Source organism: Branchiostoma belcheri, unplaced genomic scaffold, assembly GCF_001625305.1.
Source record: "Branchiostoma belcheri isolate BF01 breed outbred unplaced genomic scaffold, Haploidv18h27 scaffold16, whole genome shotgun sequence".
NCBI classification, from domain to species: Eukaryota; Metazoa; Chordata; class Leptocardii; order Amphioxiformes; family Branchiostomatidae; genus Branchiostoma; species Branchiostoma belcheri.
Window position 1 is genome coordinate 947939 of NW_017803046.1, and position 16536 is coordinate 964474.

The window sequence follows — 16536 nt, forward strand, 5'->3', positions numbered from 1 at the left end:
TTGAGAGACTGCTTCAGGAATGATTGACAGGTGGTAGATAACGAGCCATTGGTGGCGACAGTACCGTGATGATTAATTACATTACAAGAGCTTGTCCCTTACAAGGTTCTTCTGCTCCAAGTGTTATCAAGTATTGTCTAACGTCTATGATGAAATTACAATTCCCCTTCGTAGAAATTGTGACATTATCAAGTAAAATGAGTCTCTGGTGCATGATGGCATCTGTGCCTGTTCGCATCCTCTTGAATTGAAATGAGGGCATTACGTCGGTCTGTCTTCTGTTGGCGAAACTGCACCATAATTCTTGATTATTTTCTATGGCTTAATAGTACACTGTGGGATATAGATAGACTACACGTCGCGGCATCTACAGAGTCATAATTAGGTGAGAATATCCTTCTTTCAGATTCTTTTCCTCATTATTTCTTCGTATCGCAAACTGTGTCTCAAACCAAGGAGGTTCAATGTCACAACGAATTGAACGTTCTTGCTCCGACATGATTGATTTTTGCCGTATCTTCTATACCGGTTTACATCGTATATTGCATGTCACTTCCATGTTCAGGCAGCTTTTAAGAGTTTGCCTCAGAGATCGCTTTTTGAAAGCTTAATTAAAAGGCGTCGTTCGCAGATGGCTTTTAAAAGTTTCGCCTTCCCAGACAGGATTTAAGTGTGTGTTTTTTTAAAGACGGACGGCTTTTAAGCGTCGAAGTAAAGAATCATCCCGTATTCAGACGGACCAGCGCAGCAAAAAGCACTCAGAGCGTTAATGTACATGCAAGGCAACTATCACGCGGTAGTGCTGTTTGTTACAGCATATACTTTACGCCACAGCAAGTAAATTTTATGGATGACATCCTCCGCATACTCTAAATCTAATACGATAGGGTAAAAAAAAACAAGTCGGGCCCAAGAAAAACAACGATTACTACATTTTCGAATTTTGAGATCATATGCCTTGTTAAACAAGAACTGATACGTATATTGTGCTAGGTTTACTGCTAACTATTACAAAATGATTTGGCACTGAAAAATAAAAGTTTTCAATCATTGTACGAATGGTTTTCATTCAGTGGGAACATCACATATAAAAGGAATGAAATACATAACTTCACCAAAGTAAAAAACAAAACAATAAATCAAACCCTTGTATTGTCTGCTCTCTTCTCTGCCATCCACGTTCTAGCATGGCAACAGACATATCTGCCCATTTTCGGCATGTTAACGTTGACCACTGTCAGAGGGCAACAAAATTTCCTTTTTCTCCGAAGTCAGGCGAAAATTAATGCGTACTAGTGTCATCCATAAACTTGTTTGGGCCTCATAACGTCCTTTGAATCTCTTTGGAGGTAACACATCTGAGATCAAATACAGGCAAATTATGCTTGGTTAAATCATTAACATGTTTGTGTTGCCAAAATAGATCGTACAGTCTAGTTCATAACCTTGCCCAATCGAAGTGCATGTACTAAATCAGAAATATTCTCTGTGGTTTTGACCTCTCACCGCAATTCCACCGCGACTGTGAACATCTGCTCAACCTCCCGCCCTTCTACCTCACTCAAGGACAAACATGTGATGTACATTCTCCGTTACTTCACGGAGCAATTGGCATACTAAGATGCAAGCAGTCTTGCTGTTCAAGAATCAAAACATATAATGTAGATGTATTGTGAAATTGTTGCATGTTGCATTTTAGATTTGATCGTGCACGCCGTTAGTGGCGAAAAATGAACCAACTTTTAACGTCATATTTATAATAGCGATTCTATTTCGAGCTGTTGATGTGACAATTAATTCATTAAAAAATTTTAAAACAAACAAACAAGCAAAAACAAATAGACGTACGCACTGGTCTTGAATGTTAAGTCATTAAAGCTTGATAAAAGATAAAACGTAGAATTCAGTTCGAGAAACCAGTTCCCCAGTCTACGGAATATCTTCTTTTTCTCAGAAAATCTGTAAGAAATTCCCGTCTTTCTCCCCACCAGTTAGTTTTTCTTGGAATATCGGAAATCGAATTCAGCCTGACATTTCCCCACCGGGGCATTTAGGCAAACCTTGTCTGTTCACTGCCCTAAGATCCATTGAGAACTTTTGGCATATAACAACAGTGAAACTGAGCAGATTTTACATGCTTCGTGCACATGAACTATAATGCATGACTGCACAAAATAAGGTAGCTGGGTTTTAGATTTGGAAAAGTACATGATCCGGGATTCCCTTTGATTTGCCACACGTATATGCCTACAATGAGTTTTTTCATCAAAGTATGCAGAATACGTCGAGCGAAGACCTTGAGGCCAAACAGGGCTGTGTTTTCAGGGGAGCTTCGATTCCATTTCAGCCGTACGAAATTTTATTCTGCATAGCGCTGTCAATTAACAGGACGTAAAATTTCTTTCCATTTTTAGTCATCAGTATTTATTGTATGTATCATCCGCGTGTTTATGTCTGTCAGTCAGTGTTTGAACGCATTAACTCAAGAACGAACGGCCTTGATATTTGGCAGGTAGGTAGGTCTTCATGTGACCTCGAAATGATTAGATTTTGGGCCCCCTGGTGACTTGTTATGGTGCTGCAGTGGAATTTTCTGTTTTACTCGTAATATCTCGTTAGAGTCATCAATTTGGGTGGTAGATAGCCTTTGTACTTAGCTAACGTAAGTTTGGCCCCCTAGCAGCTTGTTCAGGAAGTGCAGGGGCGTTTGTTTCACAATTCTTCAAGGATGATAACTCAAGAACCGGTGGGCGGGTCGTAATGGTTTTGGTATGTTGGTAGCTTTAGTGATGCTTGACATATCTAAATGACATTTATGCAAATCATGATCTAATTTGAATAATCAATGAGGCTAATAAATTCTATGAATTTGCTGCGCTCCATGATAGGACTACTATATATATATAGTATTCAAACATGTAATTGATACATGTAACTGAGAACGAGGAAAACATCAGCAGATAGTATGTAAATGAATATTATATGAGGAAAGGCTATAATTTCATAGTTGTACTTGGGTAGAGAAAATGATCAACCGATATATAATTCATGCGTCAATTGGTGAGGGGTTTTTTTTTGGTCGTGAAACTCTAGTATTGCAATAGTGGCTGCCACCAATTAACCTGATTGTGCTGTGACACAGTAGATGTTGTAGTCTTCTTCTGTTCTCAAGTTTTCTGTAGATTAATGCTTGATGACGTCAAAGCGCACCTGCTAACCTGTACGTACCTGTAGTGACTTTTAATCTCCTAGGCTCAGCTGCTGGCGGCTCGCCCTACTGATTAGCCCCGGAGCGAGAAACTGTGTATAACACATGTACAGGCTGCCATTTACACAGTTCATGTGTTGATCCTGGGCCAACCAAGAGCTTTGATATTTCTTTCCTATTCCAGAGGCAAATATCACAGGCGAGACAGTCAGCTAACTGAAAATCGAAGATGGTGAGAAAAGGACCGTTAAGCCCAGCGAGTCTGGTCGTGCTTGCTACAATCGCAAATGTCATATTGTCGGCGCCAACGTCACCTGTAACAACAACGGCTCCTCATCTAGAGTATGCTACTCCGGTCGGCACCACCTTCTCTCTTCCACCGAGTAAAGTACCAGAGAGTACCGGTGTCTTCACCGAACCTGATGACCAAACACGAGGCAATGCCACGGAGTCGTTCTACAGAGACACAAACTCAATGGCAACAGAAGAAATGCGAATGCCCACATCTGCAGACCTGATACGAAAATACACCGGTTTCGCGAAAACCAAGCCAAACAGAGATCGCGTGTTTCCATCCGTTCCAGTCACATCTGAAGAGGATCAGGATGATATCGACGTGGAGGAAGAGTTTTACGACAGTCAGAAGGAGCGGATCATGCACATTCTGGTGGGAGCCGGTTTCGGGGCGTTGATGTCAATGTTCATCATACTGTTTATCGTCTGTGCAGTGCGAATAGCGGCCTCCACCATGCCTTCATACAAGCGTACAGCTGGCTCCCCGGCTAGAGACCTGCACGATGTGTTGGGGTTGGGTGATGACATGATCATGGACATCAACGGGAAGACAATGGAAGGTAACAAATAAACAGGTACGGTTGTCCACCAGCACGGAACATACTGTAAATCACTTTATGCTCGCGGTCTGAGAGGAAAAAATGTTCGCGGAACTATATTTTCGTGGTGAGGACACGTGCAAAGAAAAGCAAGTCGGCGAATTATATGATCACGGTAATAATAAGTTCGCGGTACAGAAGTGACCGCGAAAACACAAAAGTACCGTGAAAAAATTGTGATTCACAGTAGCATCGGATGGAGAGGAAGGAAGCAACAGCCGACTCTAATTCTTCAGGCAAGAAATGCTTCATTCTTACCAAGCAGGTTGACAATCTGCTTCTTCTAACACTTTCCCAGTTAGGCCCCTGCCACATTTATTATGCGATAATTTTCGCAGACAGTATGGCAAAACTGACAGTCGACAAGGACCAACGGAAACTTTGCCGCCATAAGACAGCTGAATGCTGTACAACGCATAGACCATTCGCCAACCAATCCTGCAACGTAAGTGATCGGAAAAAAAGATGACAATTAGACTAGGTACATGTATGGGTGGATAATAATGGTGTAGGGGATTGGTGGATGTATGATTTAGCACGTGTATTCATCTATGTTATATACATGTATATATAACGTTGCAGCTAAATGTGTAATGCCCACACTAACGTTTTCATTTTGTGAAATGTACAGCTGAATGTACATGATAACATTCAAGCATTACAAGGGGGAAAGAGAGACTTAGGCGAAGTAATGATATACATACATGTAACGGTACTGAAACAATAAAACACCATTCAAACAATGCATGTAATTTATAAGCAACATTTTGATATCAATAGTAGTAACTGCACTGCACTCATGATGAGGCTCTATATGTAAATATTGCATATTATACAAGTGCAGTACTCCTAGTGCCATATATTTTTATTAGACTGTGGTGTATGGGGTTTACAGTTTTCAAACTTTACTCATTCCTGCTGTACAAGTGCTTTCACCAAGTGGTGCCATCATATTTCTGTAATTACATTGTCCTGTAAGTGTATTCATTTACTTTATTCACAGATACATTAAAATCCAGAGTGCAGACACTTCAGTTTATATATAGCACCTGGTATACAATGTACATTTTTTCTTGGCACAAATAATTTATTCCATATTTGAATTGAGAAGAATACTCTGTGCAGTCATCATTCATATAACAGAATCAAAAGGCAGCAATATAGAGTGCTGCCAATAGCAACATTAACATACTCACGAAATTAACTCTTCACATTCAAATTCATCTATAGTAAAATTTAAACAGTCACATCCAAATGTAACATCCTACCTACAATGATATGATATTCCATCATTACAAACACTTGACATAAAGTACAGTAAATTGTTTTATGTTTGTAGTTGGAGGCCTTTGCATTGCTTAAGTTTGAAACAGTGCAGTAGTACAGACTTCAGTTGTAAGACATGTTTGTGGTGTGATAAGTTTGCAGTGAGAGCTAAGAAACCGCAAACATAAACCCACAGCAATTATTTCTTGATTTACAGTACTTTAGTCTTTTTCATCAACACACTAGAATGACAGTGTTATTTCCATAGTTGCTGTACATAATGTAAAGCTGTGTCCAGGACCTGTAAGGTTGGATGAGACATTTGAGAAGACGTCGTCAGACTTCCTGCCTCGGCGGAATACCCCGCTGCTGCCAGCTGTTGCGCCGTTTCCCGTATCGTGTCCGCCACGCCGCGCTCTAGTACGTGGTCTTGCAAACTCCTAGTGTTGAGGAAAAAGAAGATGAAACAAAATTGACAGAAAGATAACAATTGCAAAGCAAATGTGTAATGTTTACCTTAACATGGTCTAGCCCAACGAACTGAGCTACTGCTCTGTTTATTATTACTCAAATACCCATATGTATAGAGAGCATCCTCTCCAACTCTGCTACATAATTTAACCCAACTCCATAGGGTGTCTCCTTTAAAGTTTGTGAGGCTAAGTAAATACATGTTACACCTTCCAGGCAATTCTACATTTTAGACAAGTCAAATCAACTTAAATTGTGAGGACGGAATGGGAGACATTCAGAAGAGTGAGTGAAGAACGAAAGATGGGAGTGAATGGAAGGTTCTGCCCATATCATACCTATAAAGTGGAGTCTCTACCACTTGTGCAGCTAGGTGTCGGAGCAGGAGTAAGTCTAGAGCCTCTTTGTCAACAGAAGCCTCATCCTGTAGGAAAGAAAGCAAACTACCTTGATTTGTCAAACTGTACAGTTTCTGCCTCGAACGAAAATTCATAACTTGCCTGAAAGATACTATTAGTTCTTCCCACACTTTCAGTGTATAGGGCAGTGACCATCTCCCTTTCTATAGCCCTTTGGTCACACAGTTGTGCAAGCATTACAGAGGAGGGCAGGGTAACATGACTTGTGCCCCGTGATATCATTTCAATGCCAGGAGGCAGGACAATAAAACTGAACTACACTACCTTTCCACAAACAGTAATAGTCCGAAGGGTCTAGATTTGAGAAAACTTTCAAAAGGTGAGCCATGCTTTTATGATCAAACACACTTGTTTCTTAAGGACAAAGCTGTAAAATTCAGATACAACAGCAAAACATGCAAGTGATTACTGACCTGTGAGTAAGACTTGGTCAGCAGTGCAACAGCACCCGGGTACAGCTGTTCGTAAGGGGACAGCAGGGCGACCTTAGCAGCAGCAGCTGTTCTGTCCACTCCCACCAACAATTCCACCAGGTGTTCTGTACACTGGGGATGTGGTGACACAGTTTTGAATGTAGTGAGATATTATTTTTATGGCTTCACCAACACCACATAGTTATTTTCACTCATAGAAAAAGTATTGCGAGTACATGTGAGTAAGTGTATACCTCTTTGTTGAACAGCTGTCCTGAGCTGTCCAATGTGCTGATCAGACTGCAGATATCCTTCTCCAGGTCAGCATCCTGCTGGTCTCCCTGGGAACAGCAGCGGATCCGTGCTGACAGCACCTGTACCCAGCTGTTGTGTTCTGGCTCACTAGAAATGACATGAGTGGGATATAGTGAGAGAACTTCATTTTGACAAATCACTTTGGTTACTGCCAGCAATGAAGGATATGCAAAAATATGTTTATTTATCAATTATTAGTTCCTTCTCATCACAATGATATAAAAATTACATTATATTTTCCACATGTTACCATAGTCATAACTAAAAGTGAAGCCTACTAAAAGGAAACCGGGGCGTGCTCGGCTCAGAATCAAGAGGTCTGGCTTTCCTCACTTAGTTAAGCTAGAAAATGAGTATTCATTTTTGTCTAATGTCTATTGTCTCTGCATTGGTGGCGGCATAAAAATTGTGTGCCGTCACCTTGTCTTGTTGGAATATTACAAGAAAATAAAAGGAAACAAATTTAGAAGTTTTTTCTGGGATGGAATAACAGACCTTGCGGAGCTGGATGGCAGTGTAGGCCACATACACAGTACTGTCACCAGGGCCTGGAACTGCTCCACTGAGCTGCTTTTGCCCAGCAGGGTCAGGTACAGAGTTTGTCTTGCCGAGTCGTCAGCCATGTCCTGTCGCTGGATCTGCAGACCCCAGTTCTGTGTTGCCATGGCGTTAGTGTGACAGAACAGCAGCATCTCTTTGTCTTCTACCTCTACATCAAGGTGCTGTGGGGAGGGGGCAGAGGAACTGTCAGTAGTACACATTTTATCTTTCATAATATCTGTCATCTTACTGGGTATGCATGCTTTACTTTAAACTGTAAAAAAATTTCTGTCATTGCAATTTCTGCTGTAAATTCAAGCTCACACTCTGGCATAAGTAGATTTAATTCTAAACTTTCCATATCATAACAAAGCCCACAACTATGGTGTGATAGTGTAGACCTGTTCTTTGTACTGAATGATTACTACTAATGCCCATAACTGTGGTGTGATAGTGTAGACCTGTCCTTGGTACTGAATGATTACTACTAAAGCCTACAACTATGGTGTGATAGTGTAGACCTGTCCTTGGTACTGAATGATTACTACTAAAGCCTACAACTATGGTGTGATAGTGTAGACCTGTCCTTGGTACTGAATGGTTACTACTAAAGCCTACAACTATGGTGTGATAGTGTAGACCTGTTCTTTGTACTGAATGATTACTACTAATGCCCATAACTGTGGTGTGATAGTGTAGACCAGTCCTTGGTGCTGAATGATTACTACTAAAGCCCACAGCTTTGGTGTGATAGTGTAGACCTGTCCTTGATGCTTAATGACTATCGAAGCTGCAGAGAAAGCTACCAAACCAAACATACCTGTTGTACCAGTTTGACCACGTTAAGCTGTTTGTCACTGCTGACTGACATGTCTGCACAGAAGTCGTGAACCAGTGGCAACAGTTCCTTTACTGACATAATGTCTTCTCTGTGGAGATGAAGCAAACAAACATATGAACTACTGAACCTGTCACCTCTGTTGAGATTCTGAGTGGTGTTGCAGAAAGGATGTACTTCAAAACATCACAAGTCTACATCTCTGCTCATGACTGGCATATTTTTCTGCCAGATCAAATAGGCTATCTGGGTCAGAAAGTTGGGGTGGGGGGGATGGGAGATAGACTCAATGATGCTTTAGACAGCATCCTTACTGTAACACTACTAAATCACTTTATGTTTGTGGTAGCAAAAGTTCACAGTCTAAGAAATATGGACATGTTTGCAGAACTATATGCTCATGGTGGCGGCAGGTGCAGCAAAAAGAAAGTTGGCAAATTATTTGATAAGTTTGCAGCACAGAAGTGACCACAAAAACCATGAATATAAAAGTACCACAAAAAAACATGATTAATAGTACTACAAAGAACAACACCTTCAAACTTACCCACTCTGTGTACAGTCCCGTACATTAGTCAAGAATGTCACCAGTTGTGAGGTTGAGTCCTGGTCAGCTGTCCCCCCCTCCCTGATGTGGTTTAGTATCTCCCTGAGAGCCTGCTTGGCTGCGTGGTCAACAGTAAAGCCCTGGACCCCGGCCAGCCTGAGGACCCTGTCCACTGTGTCTAGAGGGGTGCCATCTATCGACATTTTTACCACAAGGGCTCTTATCTGCAGGAGGGAAAACATCATGGAATTATATCAGCAAAATAAAAATAGGATGGAGGGTCAGACCTAAGTTTATTGGAAAACTAAGTTTGTAGAATAAGTGAAATGTTCAGACTGTAAGTTGACTTTTGATGTTACCTTTTTAGGCCCTACCAAGACACTATGACTTGTCATAGTATTCCCTACTTAATCATGCGAAATGCTTCTACACCATGGGATAGGATGAAAAAAAAAATGATTGTAAGAGTCTTATATACCTTGTCTGCTTGTCCTTGGCTGAGATCGTAGACCATAGCATAACTTCTTTCCTTGCTCTGTAAGAAAAAAAATCTTGGTCACTTATTACTCATTAAAAAAATAAGGAGTAACAAACTGCACTTGATCAGGTTGAGTTCCATTTCAATAATTTTTTCAGAATGTATAAAAAAAATTCCCTATACCATCACTTGCTTCTGTGATAACATGTACTTTGAGCATGATTTTTAATATTAAATCATATTATAATAATGACACTATGCAAGTTTATATCTTCACAAACTGTTTCCATGTCAGATTGCAGATGCAACATTTCTGTAACTGCACAATATTTTTTAAAAATCCTATCCACAGACTGTATAGTACAGTAAAATGACCTGTGAACTCTCCCGGAGACCAACAATGACGTTGTCTGTTAATGTCTGCAGATGCTGCAGAGATTTCTCCAGCCAGTCTGTGACTTCTGTGATTGTGGTGCTGTAGGTACAGCAACACAAGAGTGAGAGAGAACATATGTCAAAGAGCTGACTAGGCTATAATTACATGATTGTACACCATAAACAGCAGAATAATTGTAAGAATTGTACGTTCTTGTATGCAGGTAGGCATTTCTTCGTTTCAAGGTATAAGCAATAAAAATAATAAAATTGCCACTTTTGAGGTACACGTGTATCTGTCTTACATGAGAGTAGCAGCTTTATTATTGAGCTGATTGTTTGCTATAGTATTATACTTTGTGGTGGATTGGGAAAACAATTTGACTCAATTTCTTTCATTTTACAAAACTGCTAGTCCCCTCATAAACATTAATATGATCACTCATTCTGCCAAATGGCTACTTAAGTGTGCTAAAGGTTAACATACACCAAGTCCTACTTTTTGCCTATTATAGTTAAGCTGTATTTGTCACATTGAATGTGACATTTGGCATACCTGTCTTGTTTTTTTGTATCTTTCTGCTTGTTTGAAGACTTGCTGGTGAAGTTGAGCACATCCTTGATTATACCAATACGGCTTTCCACATGCATCTGGAAGACAGAAGAATGATGCGTACACTGGAACACAGTCTAGCCTACAGCACTAAAACACCTTACTGGAATGTTTTGTCTGTATCAGGCCTATTTTCTGCTGGATACACACATGTAACTGTCCTATCAGTTTGAGTTTTAAAAGATAAATACAAAATAAAGAGGAACTGATGCTACTGATTGGAGTAATGTAGTATGTTATAGTAATATTATTTCATTGTATCATAACAATCTTTATTGACACAACAAAAGTATGGTGACTTTCTTAACAGTGGTTGAAATACTTTTTTTCAGTGCTCTGCAATATTGCAGAAGAGTCAAAATTTTGTTCTGCAATTTGGAAACACTTCCTGCAAAAATTTACTAAAACATACTAATAAAAGACACAAAAAAGTTACTCAAGTAGCTGTATATAATTTTGGTGCTACCTAAAACGGTCAGACTACTACACTTTCATCAGTGACACTAAGAGACTGAAGGAGAACTGCAGGTTTATAAGTAAAAAGTATTGACTGATATGCAAATTAGTGAAGACAAATTTTTGGAAGTCAAAAAGGAAACAAAAGATAGACAAGTGAAGACGAGGATGATGCAAATTATTGAAGAAGCTCCTGTTGTTTCAGAACAGGAGCTCAAGTGTTTGATGGGACCTGAGAGTGCTAGTTTGCTAAATTGAAAACTATTGAATCTGGAGTCTATTTTTCCTTCTGCAAAATTGCAGATTGTATAAATTTTTCTTCTGCAATCTTGAAAATCTATCTGCAGATTGCAGACTGCAGACAGGTATTTCGAACACTGCTTAAGGTCTTGACTATTACAACTAATGTATACATATAATCAAATGGATACAAACAAACTATACTTAGCACAAGTGTATGAATAAATCAACATGATTTGACTTGTACTTCTAGTTCTAAGGTCTAAACACTCTTTGATACATTTGCCTAATGTATGTAGTAAGGGTTAGCTCCTTCTAAAATGTAATGGAATTTATCTATTGGATGGAGTGAACTTGTACATTCCTACGTGATACAAGAGAAGAGTTACTTCCTTATGAACGAATAAAACCTACTTTAATTAATTATATTCTACTGACCTTGACTGGTGCTTGTGAGTGGAACACGACCTTGTCAGTGAAGGTCAGGAGGTCAGAGGGCAGCAGTCGGGGGAAGAATTCACTACAGGCAGAGAACCTCTCTGTACACTCCTCCTGCAACACAACACATGTTGGAATGCACTAGAGTTGGTCCATCAAAAATAGCAAATTTACTTGGTTGATCTACTTCACATTTTTGAAACATACCTACGTACATGCATATTAGATGTTGGCCCTGAATCTCAAGTGTCATTTGAATCACGTGAAATCACTTTCAAGCTCAAGTAATCTTGATGCACTCAACAAAATATTACTCAGCAAACCTAGCCTGTCTGTACATGTATATTATATTAATCATTTATGCTCTATCTGCAGATCTCCAATACTAGTCCAAACTACATCTGCCGGGTCGGTACTAAGTACAATACAGTCTGTATTTATCTCTATCTATCTAAACCAACCAAAAAATGTACAGCTCCAAAGTTTGGCTAAAGACTAGTTCCAAATGTATGAAGTAAATATTTCCACTATATGCTGTGGATGGCAAGAAAATGGAGCTGCTGTATATTGCATATACCTTGTCCTGTAGCAAGTCTGAGTTCAGGGCTTCCTCATTCCAGAAGAAAGCAAGCAGGAAGGTACGATACACCTCAGAGGACTCCAGAAAACCTCCCTCCTGGGAAGTACAAAACATATTTTTCTTAGTACTAAACACTTAAGGAAACAATGACAATCATAATTTCCATATAAAAAAAACTTTTCTTCAACAAAAAATTTTTTGTCATTGTAAATTAGCACATTACTAAAGCCCACAACTATGGTGTGATAGTGTAGACCTGTCCTTGGTGCTGAATGACTACTACTAAAGCCAGAACTATTGTGTGATAGTGTAGACCTGTCCTTGGTGCTGAATGATTACCACTAAAGCCAGAACTATTGTGTGATAGTGTAGACCTGTCCTTGGTGCTGAATGATTACTACTAAAGCCAGAACTATAGTGTGATAGTGTAGACCTGTCCTTGGTACTGAATGATTACTACTAAATCACATTACAATGGTCTGATACACACCTTTGCTGGAATCTTATTGGCCAGCTTGGCAAGCACATGCACATTACTGCTGGTGACAACCCTCCTCAGCACATCCAGGGGGTCTGATGTGCCTTCAAACAGTTGTTTGTAGTCAAGACCTGCAGAGAAAAAATGAAGCACACAAAACATGAGAGTTACAAGAGTTCGAGATATATTCAGATATTTCAGGCATTATTTGATGGTCTGGGGTATTGCATTCATTCTTGAAACATTTTGTGCAAAATCTGATATATATGGTAACGTTTGTAGTTAAATTTGTCTAGTCAGCAAACCTACATGTACATGTACAGTACGAAAAGTCAAAATATATAGTACTGATTTAATACTGAGAGATACAATATAGTTATGAATTCAGTATTGCATTCATATATTGTAAGTTTTTTCAAAAGGTTTGTTTTCTTTGACAGAACTGCTATCATCTATTAATAAGCAAACCTATTGTACTGAAAATAATTGTTTTGCTGATTTGATACTGACAGTTACATTACAGTTATGACTTCAGTATTGCTATTTGACTGTTTAAACATGTACCAGGAGCAGCAGGTTTAATCTTCCTGAGTAGCGAGGCGTGGACAGACGGCTTCAGCCCACAGGGTTCCAGGGATGTGCCGCTACCGGACATCACCTGGGGAATGAATGAATTATTAAATGAATGACACTATTAATGTATCGTAACACCATTTGGAGATACAATATGTATGGCACATAAAACGAGAAAATCGGGGGTTCAGAGATAACATACTGTAATTTGAAATCCCTTAATGTTTGCAATAGCAAAAGTACATAGTCTAAGAAAAAAGGACATTTCGCAAAACTATCTGTTTGCGGCGGCGGCAGTTGCAGAAAAAAGAAAGTCGGCGGTAATGTTAATTTAAATTTGCAGTACAGAAGTGAATGTAAAAACCACGAATATAAAAGTACTGTGAACAAATCGTGATTTGCAGTAATCAACCATAAACTGAACACAAAAAAAGGAATAAGTAAAACAGAATACAGTGCAGATGTACAGGGTGAACACTTACTGAAATCAGAGATCAAATCACAAATACCTGGTAGTAGTACAGGAGGGCTGCGTGGTCCGTGCCTGCCAGGCTGGGGTAAACACTCCCCTCCATCTGCTGAGCCATCTCATCAGGGGACGACGCCAGCACAGCCAGCGTGTCAGTCTCTGACAGTTTCTCCTCAATACTCTTCACTGGCAATCTGAAGAAACAAATTGTCGAAAACAATATTGTCACTAAGATATGAAAAATACTGTAAATTCCGATTTTTTTTGCAGTACTTTTATATTTGCGGTTTTTGAAGTCACTTCTTTACCATGCAGTTATCATCATTGTGAACAAATAATTTGCCTAATTTCTTTCTGCTACACCTGCCACCACTGCAAACCTATGATCCAGGTCATTGACCTCATGCATTTGGAATGGAAGAAGAAACTGTGCAAAAACAGTATGTTTTCCTTCTGCAAAGCTTAACATAGATATGAACAAGACAAAAGATTTGTAGACAGAGAGAATTGTGAAGCTCCTTATCATTTGTATCTTTTTAAGTTTTCAAGTCTTTAGATGATCAACCTTAGATTTATAAAATGAAATAAAGACAAGACATACTGGCTGTCAGTGAAGAGGAACTCAAGGTAGGCCATGTGAACCTCCCACACTGGGATTCTGTACTGGGTTGCCATGGAGACAGCTGCCTCTAACACAGACAGGTCCAACGTCCTACAGACAGACACATGACAAGGTTAGGGCTTTGCTTGCTGGATTTGTAATGTAAATATCGCATTAATCATCTGTGAAACATAACAGTATGTTCTACATGTAATTTTACTTCTTTCATGCAATTTCATTGAATCAAGATCAATAGCAGCATGTTTAATAACTTTTCCAAGCCACTCCATAATAATATCAGTATAGGTAATATTACATGCATAATTGTAAACATCAGCACATTGAATAGTTGAAAGAAAAATATTTTCTTTGGTTATGTAGCTAAGAACCCCTTATGAAGCTATTTGCAGGGGTAACACATGTATTTGGGTAACTTTTATGAAAATTGTATCTGATCAGTCTTTCATACTCACATTGCCAGCCCCAGGATGGTCTCTCTTTTGTACTCTTCATCAGATAAGAACCTTGAAACATCAACCCCTTCAGATAGGGAACAAAAATTGAAAATGAACTGTTACTAACAGTATTGTATTGTATTATGGCATTCGAGAACATAGTGTAATGTTATTATCTAGAGGTCTGGAGTGTATCAGTGTAACCTGCCCTGCTGTGTGCTTTTGTCCAAAAGGAGAGTGATGTAACCGTCCACACATGTAACCTTCCACACATTACCCAGGGGCAGGGACTTCAAGAAGATACACAAGTGGCTTGTTAGCATGGGGTAGCAGGGCATGTTACTTGCTGGTAATACATCAATTTGGGGTTCAAATATTGATTTTCTGTCTAGCAGGTACCTTTTCCTAGGTTTTTCAGCATGGACACCTGTGTGAAGTCTTGCAGAAGGCTGATCCACTCTGAAACCCTCTCCACAAACAGTTTAGACTCTTCTGAGGAGCACAGGTCGGAGTTCACCTTCAGTGTAGCCTTCAACAAACAAAACAAAACAAAACAAAACAAAACAAAACAAAACAAAACACAGTGTTACAATTAAGCTGTTTTAACTAACGAATTGTTCATATCTTACTTCTTGAATTACCCCTAAAGTGAAAACCAGAAAAACAGCACCTTTATTGATACAAATTATGAGTGCTAAATTTAAGTTAATTTTAATTCATTCATTCATTAATTCATTTTTACAAAGTTACTAAAATACATCATACTATTAGCTTGTTGTGCTACACTACATGTGCATCAAATCACTCTCAGCCCACGATTTGCCTATCAAAATGTGGGATTTTCCTATAGATTGCGAGCATTCTCCTCGACGGTCCAATCATGAACTTGGGCTGACGGAATAAAACTTTGAGCTGGCTAGAGCCCTGATCTACATGGTCTTATACAAAGTACATGTATCACTAAAATTTAATTTTGTTCTTACTTTGATTAACCATCTAGGAGGGTAGAGGTAGCAGGGGTTGACAGTGTCAGCAGTGATGGTGGGGTGTAGTCTGGTGAAGAGGGACACAGAGTAGTAGTAGGCAGCCAGCTGTAGGGTGATGGCAGACTGGGGCAGACGCTTCAGGCACTGCTCAGCCGTATCAACCTATGGGTACATAAAGAGATGATCCTTTTGAATGTGTGCCATTATTAGTAACATTGGGACAACATATTTTGTTTTGTTTGTTTTGCATATTAGTGGTAAGCCACCATTAGGCATAACGCACCAGTTTTGTACAATATGTACAAGCTGTGTAAGACCGGATTGTAAGGTTTGAACCACTCACACCAAAAAGGACCCCTATGCTCTTTTCGATAAGTGTGGTATCATTTTGATCTGCTCAATGTGTGGCTCTTTTTAAACATGGAACCTCCAGCTTTACATTCTATCTGAAAGGACTACAGGACTGTACTCATTTCTACTCATTTATAAAAATAAAGATAGTATGAAAAAATATATTCGACTGAAGCAGGTATACCTACCTCTGGTGTAGTAAGTAAGTGTGCCAACATCACAGTGATATCATCTTGAGCAGAAGCAACAGCCAGACCTAGTGGGGCTGGGGTACATATGTGATGAAAATACATATTATTTAGTCTTAAAGCCTAGTCGTACATAATACATAATACAGAATGAGAACTAAGTGGCCACTCTGTAGTTTTATACTTGATAACCTGAGATTTTGTTGAAGACTGGTCTTTTTTTAGGATAGGGTGGTCAGGATTTTTCAGCCTCTTGTTCATTCTAACTACTAGTATATTATGATCTCGTAATATTTTATCCCCCCATTTCCAAGCAAGAACAAAAAGACTCCTGTGACAGAACTT

The 16536-nt window shown here is 39.4% G+C and overlaps 1 protein-coding gene across 1 annotated transcript in view; it reads right to left on the reverse strand.

Annotated features, from left to right (window-relative positions):
* Positions 1–4473: 4473 nt before the first annotated feature.
* The window catches only part of LOC109465984 (neuroblastoma-amplified sequence-like), a 39002-nt gene continuing 26939 nt past the window's right edge, over positions 4474–16536 (reverse strand). The window contains exons 44-63 of the mRNA XM_019763492.1: positions 16192–16268; positions 15650–15814; positions 15066–15195; positions 14685–14751; positions 14212–14322; positions 13651–13804; positions 13133–13226; positions 12581–12699; positions 12088–12186; positions 11511–11624; positions 10320–10414; positions 9764–9863; positions 9389–9445; positions 8911–9134; positions 8346–8454; positions 7481–7707; positions 6925–7072; positions 6671–6802; positions 6177–6262; positions 4474–5807 (exon numbers count right to left, since the gene is read on the reverse strand). Coding sequence (XP_019619051.1) covers positions 5624–5807; positions 6177–6262; positions 6671–6802; positions 6925–7072; positions 7481–7707; positions 8346–8454; positions 8911–9134; positions 9389–9445; positions 9764–9863; positions 10320–10414; positions 11511–11624; positions 12088–12186; positions 12581–12699; positions 13133–13226; positions 13651–13804; positions 14212–14322; positions 14685–14751; positions 15066–15195; positions 15650–15814; positions 16192–16268 — 2492 coding nt within the window. The 3' untranslated portion in view covers positions 4474–5623. The remainder of the gene's footprint in view (positions 5808–6176; positions 6263–6670; positions 6803–6924; positions 7073–7480; positions 7708–8345; positions 8455–8910; positions 9135–9388; positions 9446–9763; positions 9864–10319; positions 10415–11510; positions 11625–12087; positions 12187–12580; positions 12700–13132; positions 13227–13650; positions 13805–14211; positions 14323–14684; positions 14752–15065; positions 15196–15649; positions 15815–16191; positions 16269–16536) is intronic.